Source organism: Cydia strobilella, chromosome 9 (genome assembly GCF_947568885.1).
Source record: "Cydia strobilella chromosome 9, ilCydStro3.1, whole genome shotgun sequence".
Classification (NCBI taxonomy): domain Eukaryota; kingdom Metazoa; phylum Arthropoda; class Insecta; order Lepidoptera; family Tortricidae; genus Cydia; species Cydia strobilella.
Window position 1 is genome coordinate 2,414,393 of NC_086049.1, and position 21,134 is coordinate 2,435,526.

Here is a 21,134-nt window from a genome sequence, read left to right on the forward strand (position 1 = left end):
ACTTACTCGGATTGTGTCCTAGCCTCAGCGACTACAGCGCATGAGCGGACTAGGTCTAACTTCAGCGCGATAATGGCGCTGCGCAGATCCTCAACGGAGCACTCTTTCTTCAGCGTTGCGGCGTCTAAGTTTTGGAGGTCTGCATTCGTGTCTATCGCGTGGAGGTCACGGTAAAACTGTAAAAAAAATAGTTTCTTTAATGGGATTTTTTTAACCCGGTCCAAGATAACTCTGTAGTCTATCTTCCGCTCGTTTGTTTATTGTTCTCTACTCCAGGGGTGTCACATGCGACTCGCTGGACCTTTAAAAACCTTGGAAAACATAGAGAAACACCGTGAAAACTGACCTGCATCTGCGCCTGCCTCGTCTTCGTAACGAATTCGTACAGCTCGGTCTGAAACTCGTTAACCTCCCTGATGAGCATGCTTTTAAATTCCAGGTCTGCTTTCTGTTTATTGGCTAGCTCCTGCTCGGCCTTTAGGGCTGCGTTTATTTCTGGAGTGGGATCTTTTTGGGGGATTGGCGCTGGTTTTGGTTTGACCTGGAATATTAAGATTAAACATGGTCAATAGATAAAAATTATCAAATTACCTCATGTCATTGTATGTGCAAAGTTTCATTACAATCCAACACCTAGTTTTAAAATGAGAGCGGAACTACGTTTGTATAGGAAGGTGCAATTCGGCCGAGCTTGCCGGGGACTCTTAAAGAGATTAAAGATTTGTAAAGCTTAACTTTACATTATACAGATTTCTGCATGTTATTAAGGTAGCTGTCATACGCGTCACGTTCCTGATAAAATTGCCCTTTTGTGGAAGGCCCTTATAACCACAAAACACAGGAAACATAACGAACCTGCACGGGGGCTGGAGGCGCTTGGACTTCTACAGGTTTTGGCGGCTGCACTACGGGCGTTTGTTGCGGCAATGGTTGTGGTTGGAGACTTGGCACTATAACAAATATTTAAATGTTGGCAATACGATAGTTTAAATTGTAAGTAAGTAAACACTTTATTGTACGAATAAGGAATCAAGGTTACATCAGATAAAAGTAGTACAAAGGCGAACTTATCCCTAAGAGGGATCTCTTCCAGTTAATTGTCCACGAAGAATGTAGCCACAGATCATATAATAGATGTAGCTAAATAATACATAGTATTTATTACAGACGATTAAGACATAGCTTAAACATCTTTTATATGTTACCGGTCGACCGGCACGATTATCTTACTTTACTAGTTGACTATAGTATGAATCAGTGTTGGCCGAACGTTAATTGCAATTAAGGTGGTTCGACTAGGTTACCCAAAGCTTAAACCCCGCTAGATGGCGTCACTTTCGCAAATTTTCAGGTTTTATTTTTTTGTGGAATAGTGTTCGTATCTGTATACTTAAAAGTATGTTTAGCGCACTCTTTACATAAATATTGAACTATTATAATAAACATTGAATACTTCATTAGTGCAAAAAACACTTTTAAAGTCGACAGAGTGTTTCTGTCATGCTATTTCCTACTATTACTCACACATGCAAACAGTGTTTCCGTGATGCTTGTAGTAGACAATTTCATGCAGTGTAAGTATGCTGCAATGGCGTTGCGGTATGTTCGTGGAAATACGTGCAAGAGGATTCGGGTTCGAGACTGGTACGTCAGGGGTACTTTTTTTGTCCTTTTTGTGTTATGTTTCTTATACCTTTTAGTCTTCGAATTCTTGTCCGATTCCGATATAACCGAAATATATTTCAGTGATATCGGAAACGGCTCTAACGATTTCGATGAAATTTGCTGTAAGGGGTTCGATCGAGCTAGGTCTTATCTCTGGGAAAACGAGCATTTTTGAGTTTTTACTTATGTTTTCTTTTTCTCCCAGATATTCAGTATTATTAATAAATTAGTTTATGACGTTTTATAAAAATATGTGACGTTTTGAACTAAAAGGTACCACATTGTCGGTTGTCGATTAGGTTGATTTCATTTTGAAGCTTTATGGAAATATGACAACAATAAGTAGGTACCCGTTTGGTTGAAAACGCCACATATATTGAAAACCTGACTTTCACAAATCTCACCTTTTTGGGTTCTTCCAACTCAGAAAGGATGGAGAATACTGACGATTCTTAGTAGCACTAGCCCAAGGAAGTCCAAGTTTGTGTCAGGTATCAGTTTTTTTTTAAAGCGCTAAATATAGTTCTACAAGTAAAGCAATCCCTTACTGCCCAGCCTCTATAGTATTTTTCAAACTGGAAGGGTACGATGATAGATTTCATCTCCATACAATTTATAACCTAATAATGCCAAATGTTGCAAAATTATATTGAATTGAGATCTATGATCGTACCCTTGCAGTTTGAAATAGTTATTTACGATACAAGTGCGGAAAAGAGAAAATTCGAAAAGAGTGGCGACAGATTAAAACACGACCGCAGAGAGTGTTTTAAATCGACACGAGTTGCGAATTACCTATTCGCACGTGTATCGTACAACGTTTTACAGTACATATGGCCCTTTAAACTTTCGACATATGCATGAAAAGTGCTCTTTACGCACTAGGGCGAGAAAGTTGCACCATATGTACTGTAAAATACTTTTTAGTACATATGGTGCTACATATACGTTACCGCCCTAGTGCGGTAATTAGTACAATACGTGCATATGTCGAAAATGTAAAGGGCCATAATTATGTACTGTAAAACGTTGTACAATACACGTGCGAAAAGGTAATTCGCAACTCGTGTCGATTAAAACACTTCCTTCGGTCGTGTTTCAATTTATCGCCACTCGTTGCCAATTTCCTACTTTTCGCACTTGTATCGTAATGTACTAATAATAAAGTAGTAATTGTAAAATAAAATTAAAACTTTTTTTATATATATTTTTTTGGATTCAAGTAGGTACAGTGAGTAACAACATTGCTTGCCTTCTTAATTATAACTATTATAGAAAACGGGATATTTATCATGTTTATTTATATTATTTATTTCTCGATATTTTGGCCGGTCTTGCAAGACCAGTCGTTGTGGAGATCCCTGGGGAGGCCTATGTCCAGCAGTGGATGTCTTGTTGGTGTAGATGGATTCACACAACAAATGAAATAACATTTTTTCATATTTGTTATCCGTAGTTGTCCCTGTACCTGAAAGAAAATTAATATCATGATAGCACAAAATCTCTAATGTTATAGGAAGAAAGAAGAGGAAATGTATGTATGTATAAACTCTTTATTGTACAAAGACATAGAACACAAATATGGCACAGAAATAGGCAGTACAAAGTAATAAAGTAATAGTAGTAAGTAGTAGTAAGTACAAAGTAATGTTTTATTATACTTTATTGCAGTGAGGATGTCCTGATTTTTTCTGGCTAATGAAGGAAAACATTTTATTTCCAAGAATGCCTCTTCATTTTGCACAATACCTGAAAAAACCTAGAGTTAGTGACACATTGACTATTCGGCAACCAAAACAGTAATAATTACATTATATAGGTATTGTTCACTGCTTATATCTACCATTACGGAAGAAGTGAGAATTATTTTCTAAAAAGATCGGCACGAGAAAATTACAATGTACAATGAAGGAATGAAACTGTACCTACCTTACAAAACTTCACCATCATGAATTCCGCTTCAATTGAGTCTGATTTTTTCTGGATTTTCGCGGACCAGAACACCGATGATTTTTGTAACTTGATTTAGACGTTGCTATCATTTTCAATTTATACAAACAAATTGATGTCACAATAAACATGACCCTATGTGTCAGTGTCAACACTGTCAAATAAAAATGCACTAAACATGACGGCACTGCAAATCCTGCCAGGTCGGCCAGGCAACGTCGCCAACGTCATAGAGTGGCAACGCCGCACGCAACGTATTTGTACACGACATTTGTGACACACACATACGTAAAATTGATGAAAAAATTACGTTGATTTATGAATGATTTCTGTATGAAACAAAGTTTTTCTATTAATTTAGCGCAAACGAATATTCAGAAGTAGATAAATGAGCAAATATTTCTGTAGTAATAGTGTGTAGTGCCTTAATTAAAGCAGATTGAATTTTGTATGAAAATCGAACCACCTTAACCATTAATTAGTACAAATTGAACCGTAACGGACGGTTACAGTTTACGGTTCAATTTGTACTGGTTAATAGTTAATTGCATTAACGTTTCGGCCAACACTGATACGAATCTTCTCAAATTATTTTTACGCCTAAGACCCTAATCTTTTAAACAAAAGCCATTGTTTCTTTTCTGCGAGCGGTCGGCCATTGTGTACGAGCGCGTGCCATTGTGTCTGAGCGCGTGCCATTGTGTCTGAGCGCGTGGCACGCGCTAAAATTGATTGAAACTAAAATGACAATATAGACAGTCCAGTGCGTATTGGGAATACAAACCGGCACCAAACGCCGGAGCCGCCGACACGCCGAACGGAGCAGGCGCCGCCGGCGTCGCTTGCGGCAGTGCGGGCAGTGCGGGCTGAAATATAATAGTACATACATTACGATACAAGTGCGAAAAATAGAAAATGGTGATAAATTAAAACTCGACCGAAGGGATTGTTAGGGTTCCGTACCCAAAGGGTAAAAACTATTACTAAGGCTCCGCTGTCCGTCTGTCCGTCCGTCTGTCTGTCTGTCACCAGGCTATATCTCATAAACCGTGATAGCTATACAGTTGAAATTTTCACAGATGATGTATTTCTGTTGCCGCAATAACAACAAATACTAAAAAGTACGGAACCCTCGGTGCGCGAGTCCGACTCGCACTTGGCCGGTTTTTTTATACCCACACGAGTTGCGAATTACCTATTTGCACGTGTATCGTACAACGTTTTACAGTACATATGGGCTTTAAATTTTCGACAGTTGCGTAATGTGCTACTTACCACACAAGTGCGGTAAAGTAGCGCCATTATGTACTGTAAATTAAGATAATTGACAAAAAAGTTAAGTTAAACTCACTTGTTCTGACGACCTGTCTGGCCGAGTGGGTAGTGACCCTGCCTATAAAGCCGATGGTCCCGGATTCGAATCCCGGTAAGGGCATTTATTTGTGTGATAAACACAGATATTTGTTCCAGTCATGGCTGTTTTCTATGTATATAAGTATGTATCTATCTATATAGGTATGTATATCGTCGCCTAGCACACATAGTACAAGCTTTGCTTAGTTTGGGGCTAGGTCAATTTGTGTAAGATTGTCCCCAAATATTTATAATTATTTATTTATTTATAAATATTTACAATGACAGCAAACCGGTATTTGCAGTAAAATAAATGGTTTTATTTATCTTCTATATTTACAACAATCTGCTGGTTACTCTCTATCACCTGTTCCTTTATTGAAGCCTTTAAGAGGCCGGTGTCGATTTTAGTCGCAAAAATGAAAAATTGATAGATTTCGTCGATGAAATTGTACACCTTTTGTTACTAAATTGAAATAACAAGTACTGGTTTCTATTAGCACGTCTTCTTATCTTGCCTTTTATCAGATCAATTTTTTGAAAACAAACTCACTAAATTAGTAATGATTTTTTTTCTGAAGGACGTTTAGGTAAACGCGCGTAAAGCACTGATTTTGTCGCTCTTATTTGTAAATTTCGTAAAGTTTGGACTGCTAAAAATGGTAAATTTGTATTACACATATTCTGTACTTGACCTTTATCAGATTACATTTTTGTTATATGACTTAGAGTTCGAGAAAATGAAAGTTAAACGAATTCAATTTTCTCCAGAAATTACTTCAAAACAAGTTACAATTTCTCTGAAAATCGACTTAATTTCAACGTAATTTGGATACTTGAACAATCTACAACATTTGCTGAAACTATTCTTATACATCAATTTGTATAATTTACCACCATAATTTTTTTTTTTGATTTTTAAAAACTGCCCCTTCTCTTCATATATTACCGGTGACGCACGCTCGCGACCTCATTATTAAAAGGCAAGATGAGAAAACGTGCTAATAGAAACCAATACTTGTTATTTAGATATTACGTAACAAAACGTGTATAATTTCAACGACTAAATCTATCAATTTAAAATTTTTGCTCCAAAATCTACTACGGCCTCTTAAGGCAGAGGGGATTCCCACATGGTTTTAAACTTTATTCCAAACTGATAGAGTTCAATTTTGCATAATTTGTTACACCCTTATGCCTCATAAAGTGTTAACTGAGGCAGTTTGTGGACTGTTTAAGCATCGAGGTGACTTACTTTAGGCTGCGGAGCTACTGGGGGTGGAGCAACGGGCTGTGCTTGTACAGGGAATGGTGTGGTGCTGCGAACAATGGAAAAAAAAGACATTAGTTTATTAGACTTATATTGACCGGGATATAGACCGTGATTACCCGATTACTGTGAGTGTAGTATACTTTGAGAGACCATCGAGTGTGAACGCGACCAGGCCCCTATTTCACCACGGTGACAGGTGCGAAAATTGTCGACATCGCTGTTGCTGACGTCACAGGCCTCCATGGGCTACGGTTACCGCTTACCATCGGGCGGGCCGTATTTCTGTTTGCCACCATCATTGTATTATTTAAAAAAACTTTATTATATCGGCAGGGTTCCGTTTTTTCCTTTTGAGGTACGGAACCCTAAAAAGATCATAATTACCTGACAATAGTAACCGGCGAGCAGATCTGAGGAGCCTCCTTCCTCAGGTTGATGACGTTGAATACGGTCAGCAATCCAGTCTGCGACAGTACGTGTAGCGTCGGCATGAACGGCAGATTCTCATTTTCACCTGCACAGATACACAAATTAAAGAATGGAGGAGTAACGTCTGAGACAGTCCTATGTAACAACTCTAAGCGCCACTTTTACCATCCAACTGACCCGGGGTTACCGATTAAACCGTTAACCCCGTGTCAAATGTAATAGTAACCATGGCAACTCCAAGTTTAACCAGTTAACTCTGGGTTAGTAGGACAAGTGCAAGTGGCCCTATAATAATTTTCAAACTGGAAGGGTAGGATGATAGGTGTCATCTCCATATAATTTATAACCTAAAAACGCCAAATCTAGCAAAATTGTAATATTGAAATGACAGCTGTCATTCTATCCATCGTGTTTGAAAAATACTATAAGCATACTTACATAAACCAAGTAATTAAATGGTCGTTCTGATTAGTAAGGGGCGTTTTGTGCGATTGTCAGACTTTGACTGTCACTTCTGAATTTTGCATCGCTTTAGTGCAAAGGGTCTCATATAAACATTTGGGTCAAAATTGTTTTCGTTGTCTTGTTTTTGTCCCCAAAAAATGTGACGGAATTAAGCTTTTTGTATGGGGTGAAATTTAGCTTTTAATTTTTCTCGTGTGATCAACAGTAGGCCTACCACATGACTGGTGAATGATGTGCTAGCCCGGCAGCTAGAAAGACATGCAATAGCACTCGACTTTATTTATTAATTTGTCAATAGACAAAAACAGAGTCATCAGAGAGAGTTGTCAGAGTGGTCAGAAACAAGGCAGTAAATAATATTGACCTATTTGGTCCTCAAATCAAACCGCATAGACTGACCATGTTTTTTCGAAAGAAATTAAATAGCTACTAGTACGATACTACTATCATAGAGTAACTTATACTAGAGCGGTACTGTCATAGTAAATTTTGTAACCCCAGTAAATTCACTGCCATCTGTCGACACACTTTAAAACTAAAAATGAAGATTTATAAAAATACGATAGAATGTATTTAAATATAGATAAATGATTTTTTTTATTTGCATTAATTATTTTTATGATTTCTAGTGACCCGTTATTAATATGTTTAATATGTCTGTGTCTCACGGAAGTTTTGTTATTAAAATTATATAGCTAACGAATAGTCTAATGACTAAATTTAAAAGTGGAAAAATTACTGCCTTGGGTGAGACTTGAACTCACGGCCTCTGGATCGATACTCCAGCGCTCTGCCAACTGAGCCACCAAGACCTCATCCACCCATCGTTTAAGTGTAACACTCTTACGGTAGATGTCGCTAGGGTCCCCTAGACCCATATAGTGGGAAGATTTGCTGACTATGGATGAGGTCTTGGTGGCTCAGTTGGCAGAGCGCTGGAGTATCGATCCAGAGGCCGTGAGTTCAAGTCTCACCCAAGGCAGTAATTTTTCCACTTTTATTCTAAGCTTAATAGCATCGATCGCAGACGTTTCTGCTTGTTAAAAATTAATTTAGTCTAATGACTATTACTAACCCCAAGGCAGCTGGTGAATAGCGGCTGTATCAATAGTAATTCCTATTGGATAGTTTTCTTGCTTCTTGTCCGTCAGCGGTAACTCGGGCCTGGCTTCATCTGACTGTGAACAGAAAACTATTACATAGAAAATTTTGTCTTCGGTTACCGCGATAGTTACTCATGAAATAAAACTATGAAAACGGATTATATCGCGTATATTGAATTCATAATACACCCCGACGTTTCGAACCCTTTACAGCGTTCGTGGTCAACGGGTGACTGAAGAAAAACTACAAAGTGCAAAAATACCCACATACTAAAAATACGCGATATACCGTTTTCATAGTTTTATTTCATTTTTTTTTATACCACGTCGGTGGCAATCAAGCATAAAACATAGAAAAACATACGACCGATTAAGAATCTCTTTTTTTTTAAGGATTCCGTACCCAAAGGGTAAAAACGGGAGCCTATTACTAAGACTCCGCTGTCCGTCCGTCCGTCACCAGGCTGTATCTCATGAACCGCGATAGTTAGACAGTTGAAATTTTCACAGATGATGTATATCTGTTGCCGCTATAACAAAAAATACTAAGAACAGAATAAAATTAATATTTAAGTGGGGCCCCCATACAACAAACCTGATATTTTGCCGTTATTTGTGTAATGGTACGGAACCCTTCGTGCGCGAGTCCGACTCACACTTGGCCGGTTTTTTAAATTATTATTATTATGTTTGTCCTTTACATAATCTCGGGACCATGGGGTCCCGGACATTTGGAAGGCGTGCGTGGGGCCGAAGCCAACACGCAGAGGCCCCTTGTAAAAAGACAATTTACTCTAAAAGGTGATGTGACACCAACCGGCGATTATCCCTGTATGCACTATAGTAGTGCACCCAAGGACAAGCCCAGGTTAGTGCAGGACTATTGCAATGATAAGAAACAAAATAAACTAGGCTATTGTGTTGAGATGTTAGTGTACTGGTTACCGGGTCTATGGAAATACTATGGCACCTACCCCAATCTATGTTTAAAAACACGAAAAAAATGGACAGGTGGTGACTCGCCAACTCACAATATGGGTCCCCGAAAACGGCCGCTCGCACGGAGCGACAAGGGGACAACATCGCGTGAGTGGCTCAGGGTGTGGAGAGGTGTGCACCGCTTTCTACCCAGTGGCTGTAAACACTCACAGCCACTGTGCCAACTCGCGTCTTATGCATATTTCACTTCCACCCTGCGAACTAGCTCTGACACCCCACTCTGGAAGGCCGATAAAGGCAAGCCAGAGGTGAGCGTCCTGCGGCCCCTGCTCAGTGTTCACTCCAGCCGGCCAATGAAGGCAAGCCGGAGGGAGGGGCCTGACCGACTCTCGGGGGTATGGGACCCAAGGGACGTCACTTCCCATTCAGCTCGCCACAAGCTGCCCTGGGGGCTTATTATTATTATTATTACAGCTTTGTTTTCCACTTAACAATGTATTTTTCAATTTATACTTTATCTATAACTGTCTTTGTTATGTGGCCCCTCTGAGGGTAAAAGCCTCCTCCATTCTTTTACACCTTTCCCTGTCCTTTGCCGTATACATCCAGCTTTTTCCTGCTGTGCTTATTATGTCATCGGCCCATCTTTTCTTTGGTCTTCCCCACTTTCTTTTGCCTTTTGGGCCTAGCCATATAGTTGTTTGACGCGTCCATCTCCTATTGAAGTAAAATCTGGAAGTCTCATCTAATTCTCAAACCTTAAGCGAGGTTTAGACTAGCAAGAACTTCCATGCAATTTAAGTTACATTGCCGACTACTAAAGTAAACTGTATTCAAAAGTTTAATCAGATACCGCAATGTAACGAAAATTGCATGCAAGTTCTTGCTAGTCTAAACCTCGCTTTAAACTATAGCAAAATGTTACCTGCCATAAAATATCCCTAAACCCTGTTAATTGTTAAACGTGTAATCGTAAAATACAACTGTCAGATATTTCTGCAAACAATTCCGTGCAAGGTATTATCAAAGAGAATTGATTGTAATAGAGAGGTAGTCTAAGAAAAAAAGTTGCCCCTTAGTTTGACATCCAAAATAGATGGCGCTGTACTGCGTCATATGTTTTGCTGTCACTGAATTGTCAAACGTCAACTTTTAACAATCAGAATAACCGCAAACTGTATACAGCGCCATCTCGTTTACCTGTCAAATTCGAAGCACAAAATTGTGTTAGATTTTACGCATCTTACTCAAATGTATCTTTGGTATTACTACAAGCGAGGTGACTGCACCTATCATCTACAACTGTTATGTATAGTATTAAATTAAATTTAAGTATCAGTACCTGACACCATTGAAGCCAACTGGCGCCATCCGCAGTCCCAAGCGTGGCGATCTCCATGCTATTTGATGACGAACATAGAATCACATTCCTGAAAGAAAACAAAGATTAGAATAGGGGTTCCCAATCTTTTTAAGTCCACTTGCAAGTTCAAAATTCGGCGGGGGCGCTCTAACCTAGCTCGGCTATTCGAAACAGGTAACATGGTGAGGAGGATTGCCTCACGACGCCCTTCTGCTGTCTACGGAGCCCTAGGGCGCTGCGGCGCACAGTTTGGGAACCCCTGGATTAAAAACATCCGACTACTGATCACTAAATAGTAACATAGATTTTCACAATGCCACAAAACAATTTTAATGTAAAAGCTTCTCTAATACGAAAGCTTAAGAGTTGAAAATCGCTTAATATTGTGCTCGATATTCGCTTAATATTGAGCACACATCTCCGTAGTTAAAACATAATGACTGTTCGACTTCACATAAAAGTGAGTTCTAAAAAATCTTCTTTTAAATTGCTTGAGTTGAAAATCGCTTAGAATTGGACGAGCCCTCAATACCGCTGACGAAAATGAACTCTAATTTGACTGTTATAAAGTTTATAATCACTTACCATTGAGCAAGCCCCTGGAGATAGTAATACCACGGGCGATTGGAGCCCATACTGTAGCACACATCTTCGTAGTTCAAACATGACGGCTGCCCGCCTTTAGGTGTGTTCACGATCGTTACAGCTGGAAAATATTATTAAATTATACATATGTGGTACAAGTCTTATTTATTTAAAAAATCAGGCATCAAGGCCTTACAGACTAACATTTATATGCATTTTATAACCTTAAAAACTAAACACTTTTTTGACGCAGGGGTAAATGCATTTACGCATCTCACCCCCGATAAAAGAAAGAAGATAGTATTTTTTTTGTGAAAAACCACAACCGCACAAAAATCATACCAATTCAAAAAGCACAAAAATCCAAAAATATTGCCAAGTCGTCAAGTTAGAGCCGTTTCGAATACCAGAATGGATAGCCAAAAATTGTCTTTGTCTCTATACGCCGAAATCGCTCTATAAACACCTCACGAAAAAACCTCAGCAGTAGCAACGCCTGCAGTGTGCATGGCGCGTTCACTATGAGTGATAAAACGGAATTATTTGAATAATCATCATCTGCCTGCGCAATTTCCCATCATCTGGGGTCGACTCTCCTTGTCCGTTTTCTCCATTCCGGACGATTTTGGGCGATATCTGGGTTCATATCTGCTTGTTTCAGGTCTTTTTGGACCGTCGTTAGCCAAGTGGCGGAGGGCTTTACGCTCCCACGCTTCGTCGTTGGTATGTCTAGCTCTAAGGCTACTCGCACCATGTGGTCTTCGGGACGCCTGAGGATGTGTCCATACCAGCGTAAACGTTTTTTTTTTTTTTTTTTTTTTTTTTTTTTTATTTATTGCAAAGGGAAACAAACAGCATATAATCACACATATAGTTTAACAAATTGAGTTGACACAACAGCCAGAACAGTTTCCACTTATAGGTAACACAATTATTGCTCTGAGAGAAACAACATGCAGTACATGCACATTCGTAAATTAACAAGGCGATTACAAACTAAAACTGAAACTAAGATTATACAATTTAATGACAAAATTTATGAACAAGTAAATTAATGATAATATTTAAAAAAAAAGAGAAAGAAGAAGAAATTTTAAACTGATTTACTACATTAACACGCATCAGCTCCAAGAGCTGCTAGTGTAACAAAATAAATGGAAAACAATAATAAATAAAAATTAGTGCTCGTTGTTTAGTAATTGTTTTTTTTTATTTGTTTATTTTTTATTTTTTTATTATTGTTATCATTTGTTTGCTTATTTGATTTTGATGCTTTCATTGCAGATACAAATTTACGGGGATTTAAGTGAAACATGTCTTTATGTAAATATTTCTTATTATAAGTACTACATGCTCTTACTAAATACTTGTTGTTTGAATATCTTTTTCGACTAAATGGAATAGAAAACAAATAAGCGGACCTGGTACGAAAGGTTGGACATCTAAACGACAATTTGTTTACAAAATATTCGGAGTCAACCATATTGTTCAAAATCTTATACAAGAACGTGATATCCCTTTTTTCTCTACGCATCTGAAGACTTTCTATATTTTCACAAACGAAGGAGTTGAATTTATATTTAAGACGATTAAGGAACTTTTTTTGAATTCGTTCTATTGAATTTATGTGCACTGAGTATAGAGGGCTCCATGCTGCAGACGCATATTCCAAATGCGATCTGACAAATGCATTATAAAGGAGAAGTATTGTGTTGGGATTTTTAAAATCTTTACTCTGTCGAAGGATGAACCCGAGCATTTGATAGGCTTTAGATGTAATTTTGTCAACATGAGACGTCAGCTGAATCTCACTATCAATATACACTCCTAAGTCCCTGACCACATTAACTCTGGTAAGTATTTGCGTACCTATCTTATACTTGAAATGTATAGGCTGATATTTCCGCGAGAAAGTAATTATGGAACATTTATCAATATTCAGGAAAAGTTTATTATTTGCGCAATATATATCTAGTCTGTTTAGATCTTCCTGTAACTTGAGACAATCGTCTTCGGATTTAATAACTGTAAAAATCTTAGTATCATCGGCATATAGTAATATATTTGAATGTGAGAAACAGTTGATAACATCATTAATATAAATGTTAAATAGTAGAGGTCCTAAATGGGACCCCTGCGGGACGCCCGATGTAATAGGGATGAAACTAGATGTAAAGCCTTTAACAGTTACAGCCTGAGTCCTATCTCGCAAATAAGATGTGAGCCATCTGAGTAAATCGCCATGAATGCCGAAGTTTTCCAACTTTTTAAGTAATATAGAATGGGAGATTTTGTCAAATGCCTTAGAGTAATCTGTATAAATGGCGTCTACTTGATAGCCCCTATCCATGCCAGTCAAAATGTAATCTAGAAATTCACACAAATTTGTTTCAGTGGATCGTTTGTTAATAAAACCATGCTGTTGGGTTATCAATAAAGATCTCACCGAGGGGTATAGAGTATCATAAATAATCTTTTCGAATAATTTAGGAATAACTGATAGTTTCGATATGCCACGATAGTTTTTTATGTCTCGTTTATCACCCTTTTTAAAAATTGGAACTACAATCGATTTTTTCCAGATCTTGGGTAACACTCCTGATTTCAAGGAACTATTAAACAACAGAGTTATCGGTAACGCTAAAGAGCCACTGCAACGCTTGAGAAATACTGGATGAATACCGTCGGGCCCACTACCCTTTGACTCGTTTAACGTCTTCAGATGCTTCTCGACTAACGACACTGTGATGTCAACGTTATTGATGACGCTTATTGGCAGATTATTTTCTTCGGAATCAGTTGAGCTCGACAAATTTACAATGGGTTCAAAAACGGATAGAAAAAAGTCATTAAATAAATTAGCTGTAGAGTGTCCATCATTTGCTGATCTATCATCTAAAAATAGAGTGTCAGGAAGCCCGGTATCGTTTCTATCAGTTTTGAATTTTATGAATGACCAAAAATGTTTGGAATTAAATCTGATATTATCTTCAGCTCTAGATAAAAATAACTTATAGCACGATTGTTCCATAGACTTAATTTTGTATCGTAAACTGGAGAAAGCATTATAGTCAGATATTCTTTTATAAATTTTCCATTTTTTATGTATTTTATTTTTATTCTTTATTAAAGTAATGAGAGAACGGGAGAACCATATCGGATATTTACAGTTATTATTAGAAAGAGTTTTTGTGGGAACGAATTCATCTATAATCTTATTAACTATGGAATAAAAACAATCTACGGCATTTTCAACGTTATTAATGTCTAAATACAATTCCCAGTTTATTTGGTTTAATTTTGAATTTATGATATCATAATCGGCTGCATAATAACGGCGAACCGTACGTAATGCAGGTTTTAAATGACGCTCAATCGAACCTATATCAGTCGTTATGCAAAAGACTGGGTGATGAGTGTCAATCGGAACTAATGGGTCTACGATTTTGACTTCACAGTCACGGTTACAAAGCACTAAATCCAACTGCCTACCATTTTTATTAGGTATATTATTATACTGTTGCCAGTTACAAAAGTGCAAAAGTGCCGCTAACTGAGTAGTGAGGCAGTTCATGTTAGGATTACTTAAGTTAAGGGATTGTGAACGCTGATCAGTATGGACCCAAACTGCATCTCCAATATTAAAGTCATCTATGACTAAAAAATCGTCATCGGGAAAATCCGTATTTAAATTAGATAAATATTCAAAAAATAATAACTGAGAGTTTACTTGATCTTTTCCTTGGGGAAAGTAGCATGTAAACAATCTAAGTTTTTTCGTCGAAGGACTTTGAGTGTAGGGAACATCAAGATAGGTTATGTCAGCGTCCGGCAGGGCGACGACAGGCCGCGCTCCTTGATCTGCGGGTAACTCGCGGCGCACTGCGATCAGCGTGCCGCCGCCTCTCGTTACCCCCATTCTTTCGCAATCTCGATCAGTTCTGTATACGTTGTATCGTGAATCGAAAAGTTCTGAATTAAAAATGCTGGGCAACAACCATGTTTCCGTGATACAAATAAAATCATAGTTTGAATTCAACACATTGGATAAAAACTCTCTGGTTTTAGTACGGAGCCCACGGGCGTTCTGGTAATAAAAGCTAAATATCATTAATTATTAAGTGTGATGGATAATTCATGTGTCTAATAATTTTTATAATAATAGCTTTAAATTGTTTATGCATAAACATTGTCTTAGATTCCTTATTAAGATTTAATTGAATTGTAGCGAAATGAGGATACATCACTATTCCAATAGATATGATTCTGAGCATATTCGAGCAGGTCCAAAATATAGTAATAATTAAGAAGAGTATATTGTTTCTGCAATGAAAGAGTCGTACTCGTATAATAATAACTATGAGCAAAAAAATACGGTTGTTTACGTTGTAAACACTTATGTTATTTTGTTTAAAGCGTCTTCGGAATTTATGTACAAAATAGGCGAGTTATCAGTCTTACGGACCATAACCGTGCAGTTTTGAACCCAACACCACTTATATTCCTTTTGATTTTTCCTTTGTTTAGCCTCCTTAAGCAAATACTTATTGTAAGCAGATAAATGGTCGTTTTTCTTGGACTTTTTCAACTATGAGGGCCATTTTGAAATTATTCGACTAACCAGTTTTTTATAAATTTAATTCTAAACAATTGCCGAGATAGAAGGAAGCACACACAACATTTTACATAACATTTATACTATGCCAAATCGCAACACCTTACTTAAACTTACCTGGTTTACTATTATCCGTCGCATTTTTATATACCACAGCGAACTGGAACGTCGATATCCAATATATAGCCAATACTTCCACGGGTGCATTTTGAAACAGATTCGGTGCAGGAAATGATTTCATCAATGACAGATCTGGCTTGTACTGGCAGATCGTGCCGTCACTGTTGCCGACTACTAGCTGCTTGCCTTTAGGACTCCAGCAGAGGCATCTGTAATCATATTAAACATATTAATAACGGGTCACTCACGTATTTTAAGTCGAAAATGCTGGACATGTTTTTGTTATAAAACAAAATGTTACTTTGGCACATATTCTTCTAAGGTTCTGAACTCTAAGAAAGGATATTCTTAAATGAAAATATATTGAATATCACTGGAAAGTCTACTATTTAAATATGATAGACAGTAAGTATTCAGGTGTCTTAACTAGCATCCTAACTAGGATCCAAAAAAATTGTTCCTTGTTAGGCCGTCTGATTGCAGTGCTAACTTGCTTAACGCGGTTACACCTAGTGGCTAAGTCATTTAGGGTTCTAAACTAAGTAAGATGCATCAAGCGCTATACTCCTAACATTAATGGTTGGGCAAACTAGTTGATTCCAACTTTTTTAGGTTCCGTGCCCAAAGGGTAAAAACGGGACTCTATTACTAAGACTCCGCTATCCGTCCGTCTGTCACCAGGCTGTATCTCATGAACCGTGATAGCTAGACACTTGAAATTTTCACAGATGATGTATTTCTGTTGCCGCTATAACAACAAATAATAAAAACAGAATAAAATAAATATTTAAGTGGGGCTTCCATACAACAAACGTGATTTTTCCCCTCCCCCAACCCCCCAACCGGCTTTCTCGGCGCGCGGCAGCGGCAGTACGCAATACACGGTTGTCGTGAACGCTGCTCGCACTATTAGTGCTTGAGAAAGGAGACCTAGGCTCTCCGAAACATGTCGCGCGAGTGACTAAAACAAGTGAGTCTAAAATGAGTAAAATGATTTAATGAAACGTGATTTTTTCTCCGTTTTTTGCGTAATGGTACGGAACCCTTCGTGCGAGAGTCCAACTCGCACTTGGCCGGTTTATTTCTACAAACCTTGCACTGGACTGCAACTTCTTAACCTGCCCTTGCCCTGCCTGGCATATGACAATGGAGCCATCATAGAAGGCATAAGCAATGGTGTCAGGAATGCATGGGTTCCATTTGACATCTGACACAAATGTGGATGGGCTGACATCAAACTGCACGGACATAGATGGCGACACATTCTGAAATGTAAAATAAAAATTATCAATATCATTATGGCACATATCCATGAGGTTCTTGAGAGTAGTATGAAATATTAAAAAAAAAAAACCTGTTGCATTACTATGATGGAAAACATCATGAGGAATGTTAACATTGGTGTAGCAGTTCAGATGTTTGTGATATTCGAAATTAGCATTAGGCTAGCATGGTGGTTACTACACCCCTCCCACTTGTATGTGTAACTAGAACTAATAACTACAGTGAGAGGAGACCTGTGCCAAGTAGCGGAATGAATATGAGCACCCAGAAACTTATTAATAAGCGTCAGATACACAAAGTATAGTTTTCATATTAGAAATAACTTCATAGAAAGAATCATAAGGTAAATCAGGCACATTATACATTGAAATTTCGCGAATACTGTGCTATAATGTGTACTTTCTTGAGTTTCTTTAACTACATACAGAGTACAGAACAAACTATAGGTATCTACAGTCGAAGGCAAAAATATCGATCCAGACAAATGGCTCAAAAATATGTGAACACGACTTAATTGTCTAGGGTGTAAGAGAAATCAGAAATATTTATTTATTTATTTGAAATCAGAAATATTTATTTATTTGCTTAGATACAGTAATGGGATGTTACATATTTATAAATGTACTGTGTATCTTGCCTGCGTGCAAGCATGCAAATCAAATCAAGAGTGTACACATATTTTGAATACTTTGGGAATGTATATATATTTATGCCTTTGACTGTACCTATTAGGTTTACTTATTATTTATTTATTTATTAACATTGAGTCTAAGGCTAAATTTCTCAAGAAGTTTTTTTTTTACTACTTTATAGCTATTGTGTCTACTTCATCTATATATATGAATTCGAATAGTATTATATGAATGTGGTATGTCTTCAAAGTCGTTATGACATTTGGTTAGTTTATATTTGGTTGTTAAATCATGTCAGTGGTTATGGGCTAGTTGTCATTGTTTTACATTGCATAAAATGAATACAGTTCTCATGCTTCCTGCAGTTCATTCTAATGCTATAAAAGAAAAAATATCCCTCGCCCTCTGTTTCTTAATCCTTTCTTCAACAACAGACCTGGTTGAGCAAATCCACAATTTTGAAGAGAACAAACAGCCGACCTCCCGTAACAGCCAGCAACTCTTGGTCGCTGTTGACTGCTATATGTGTCGGCTTCTCCTGCAGTTGCACAGGCAAGTGGTTCGGTTCACACTCCTTCTCTACCAATTCCTTGAGATGGTATACTGAAATTTATTTGAGATGTGAAAAATTTAATGTGAAATCTTAATAAAAAGGGTAAGTGTATTGACATGAATTGTAATATACAAGATTAAAAGTTGTATGTATTAACAAGTTTTGTTTTTCCCGCATAAAATTACTGAACAAATGCACTTACTCATTTGCATTAGCTGTGTACAGATAAAATGAAATGGCATTCATTACCTGCTAGTTTTCCATCCGGTGTACCAACAAAGACAGCTCCATATTTACTAGCACAGGCCACTAGATTATACCCTCTATTCGGCAGCGCGTCACTTGTATCAAACACCTTGATTTTACGTTGTAATTTATACAGCAAATTCTAAAAAAAAATTGACTCGTAAATATAACCTATAAGTAGCAGTAATTTATAGAAGATTTTTATGATTAATATGAGTATAGCATTCGGAAATACAATGCTACAAGCAAAAATCTATTTTCATAATCTTGAAATATCAATGAACTTTCAATCCACCGAAATCTTACCGGTTCATCATGAGCATTTGGACCAAATTGCACTTCCATTTTAAATGTTTACGGCCTCAAAACAGAATCAACATGTAGCTTGATAAGCCATATATACTGAAACAGCCTTAAAACTCAATCAGCGTTCTAAAAATCTTAATTAAAAGCTTTAAACAGCATAATAAAACAACTTGCGCGCATTTGTGAAATAATTCTATCACTCATATGTCAAACCATTGTCAAACTGTAACTGTCTAAAACGTCAATTTTTTTTTTTAAATGTTTATGACCTGGATGCGAGCAAAAGCTTCAATTTCAAATATAGTTTGTCAAGGGACTGTCTCATTTCGCGCGTAGACGGAGAGAATCATACTGTCTTTGTCTTGCATTGGTGCTGGCGCCCAGAAGAAGGGGATGGGTGTAGTTTTTTGTTCTGTTTTTTGACAAGATTTGCTTGACCAACTATATCTTAAACTTCTCACGTTTTTTTAAAAACATTTATGGCCTGGATGCAACTACTTACGGTTGTCAGGAGGTTGTCAGATTTGAACATTATATCACGGATGTACATATGCATTATATTTCCATTCCAGCCACTCGCATAAGAAATGGACGGGTTTGGCAAGTATTTTCTATCCATGAATCTAGTATAACTGGATCGGTCATGAGGGGTGGGGGAAAATGACCGAACGGGATAGTCTTATGTATCTTTCAGTAGGAGTAGCAGAGAAAGCGCTGTTATTGTTTGTCCTTGTCATAGTTTCACTTTTCCACCGCTGCCACAACCGAGGTTGTGGCAAACAAATAAGTACGTGACATGTCATGTTTGTTGGTTGCTTGTTTAATTATCGTTGTTTTGTATGAAATTGTGCTTTCTCTTATGAAATATAGTGATGGTTAGCGTTTTGAATGCTTGAACTTTGATAAAATAATAGTGAATTGTTCTGTAATCGGCTGTAATAGCCGCTCTGAGCAAAAATATGAGATCATAACCTTTCACACGTAAGTACGGTATTTTACACCTTCCTCTTAACGCAATATGTGAGAATAACATCGTAAAATTACGTTACACTCAAAGCAATGTAGAATCAAACGCTTTCAATGAAAATATCACAATTATTTACGCAAATTAACAAAACATTATTTGTAAAATTATCCGCCCAAATTACGTAGGTAGGTAGGAGTCTGAGGTCAGCCATTTTTAAACTTCTTCTTAATTTAGCTGCATAACAATCATGTTAGGGATACCAGATGAAAATATCATAATTTTATGGGTAATATTGACCTCGAAGTTTTTTCGTACTTCTAATTCCAAAAAATAAATAAACAAATGTTGTGAAGATTAAATGTGGTGTACATTAATTGGTGTGATTGCGATTTGTGATTTCTTCAAATTAAAACCCATAATACATTTTATTTTACGTTTTATTTACTAAACATGTTTAGTTTTGTACCACCTGCGCGAATTATAGGAGGTATTTAATTGTTTATACGCCTAAAAAGAACGGCCCATTGACATTTTATTTAACAATTTTTTAATACCGTCAAACAAGCTAACTTTGCCTCCAGGGTAATCGCCCCAACGTGATATCAAATATTGGGGTAATTTTTACCAATATGGTATCCCCACGTTTATGACGTCATCTATGTCTATCCCTTACGGGCGCACGCATATAGCTGGTCTATGTAATGCTAGGTCTATGTTTCTATCAGTAGAAAAAGGTGGCAAATTTGAAATTGGAAAACTAAACTAATATTTTTTAAGCGACTAGCAGCTTAAAAAAAGTCTAGTAATTCATTAATATAGCCTTTCAAACAACTTTGTCAGTAGAAAAAGGCGCGAGACTTAAATTTTCTATGAGACGATAATCCTTAGCGCCTACATTTTTTAAATTTTACGTTTTTTTTCTATTGACGGAAATGGCTTGACAGACTATAGTAGTTACCTTTCTTAATCTTCCTATATAGTAAAAAAAAATTCAGTGTGGTATTTATAAATGTACGTAAGATAAGCCAGTTATGTTAGTAGAAAAAGGGGACAAATTTGATTTTGAATGTAGGGATATGTAGTTGGTCAAGCAAATCTTGACAGTAGAAAAAGGCGCGAAATTCAAATTTTCTATGGGACGATAACCCTTCGCGCCTACATTTTTCAAATTTGCCGCCTTTTTCTACTGACAAGATTTGCTTGACCAACTATAGATTTCGAATGTCGCACTTTTTTCTAATGTTAATATTGTTTGCCAGAGTCTATCAGTTTCTATCAGTAATAAA

General features: G+C 37.3%; 2 protein-coding genes across 2 annotated transcripts in view; one reads left to right on the forward strand and one right to left on the reverse strand.

Moving 5' to 3' along the window:
• The window catches only part of LOC134744110 (nuclear pore complex protein Nup214-like), a 39,424-nt gene extending 20,355 nt beyond the window's left edge, over nucleotides 1-19,069 (reverse strand). The window contains exons 1-14 of the mRNA XM_063677803.1: nucleotides 18,882-19,069; nucleotides 18,579-18,717; nucleotides 18,213-18,379; nucleotides 16,953-17,125; nucleotides 15,858-16,069; nucleotides 11,126-11,246; nucleotides 10,520-10,607; nucleotides 8,211-8,313; nucleotides 6,626-6,755; nucleotides 6,224-6,287; nucleotides 4,400-4,481; nucleotides 856-950; nucleotides 347-541; nucleotides 7-176 (exon numbers count right to left, since the gene is read on the reverse strand). Of these exons, the coding sequence (XP_063533873.1) occupies nucleotides 7-176; nucleotides 347-541; nucleotides 856-950; nucleotides 4,400-4,481; nucleotides 6,224-6,287; nucleotides 6,626-6,755; nucleotides 8,211-8,313; nucleotides 10,520-10,607; nucleotides 11,126-11,246; nucleotides 15,858-16,069; nucleotides 16,953-17,125; nucleotides 18,213-18,379; nucleotides 18,579-18,717; nucleotides 18,882-18,920 (1,778 nt within the window). The 5' untranslated portion in view covers nucleotides 18,921-19,069. The remainder of the gene's footprint in view (nucleotides 1-6; nucleotides 177-346; nucleotides 542-855; nucleotides 951-4,399; nucleotides 4,482-6,223; nucleotides 6,288-6,625; nucleotides 6,756-8,210; nucleotides 8,314-10,519; nucleotides 10,608-11,125; nucleotides 11,247-15,857; nucleotides 16,070-16,952; nucleotides 17,126-18,212; nucleotides 18,380-18,578; nucleotides 18,718-18,881) is intronic.
• Nucleotides 1-21,134, forward strand: part of LOC134744096 (evolutionarily conserved signaling intermediate in Toll pathway, mitochondrial) — a 502,842-nt gene that overhangs the window by 46,927 nt on the left and 434,781 nt on the right. The gene's annotated exons all lie outside the window — the stretch shown is intronic.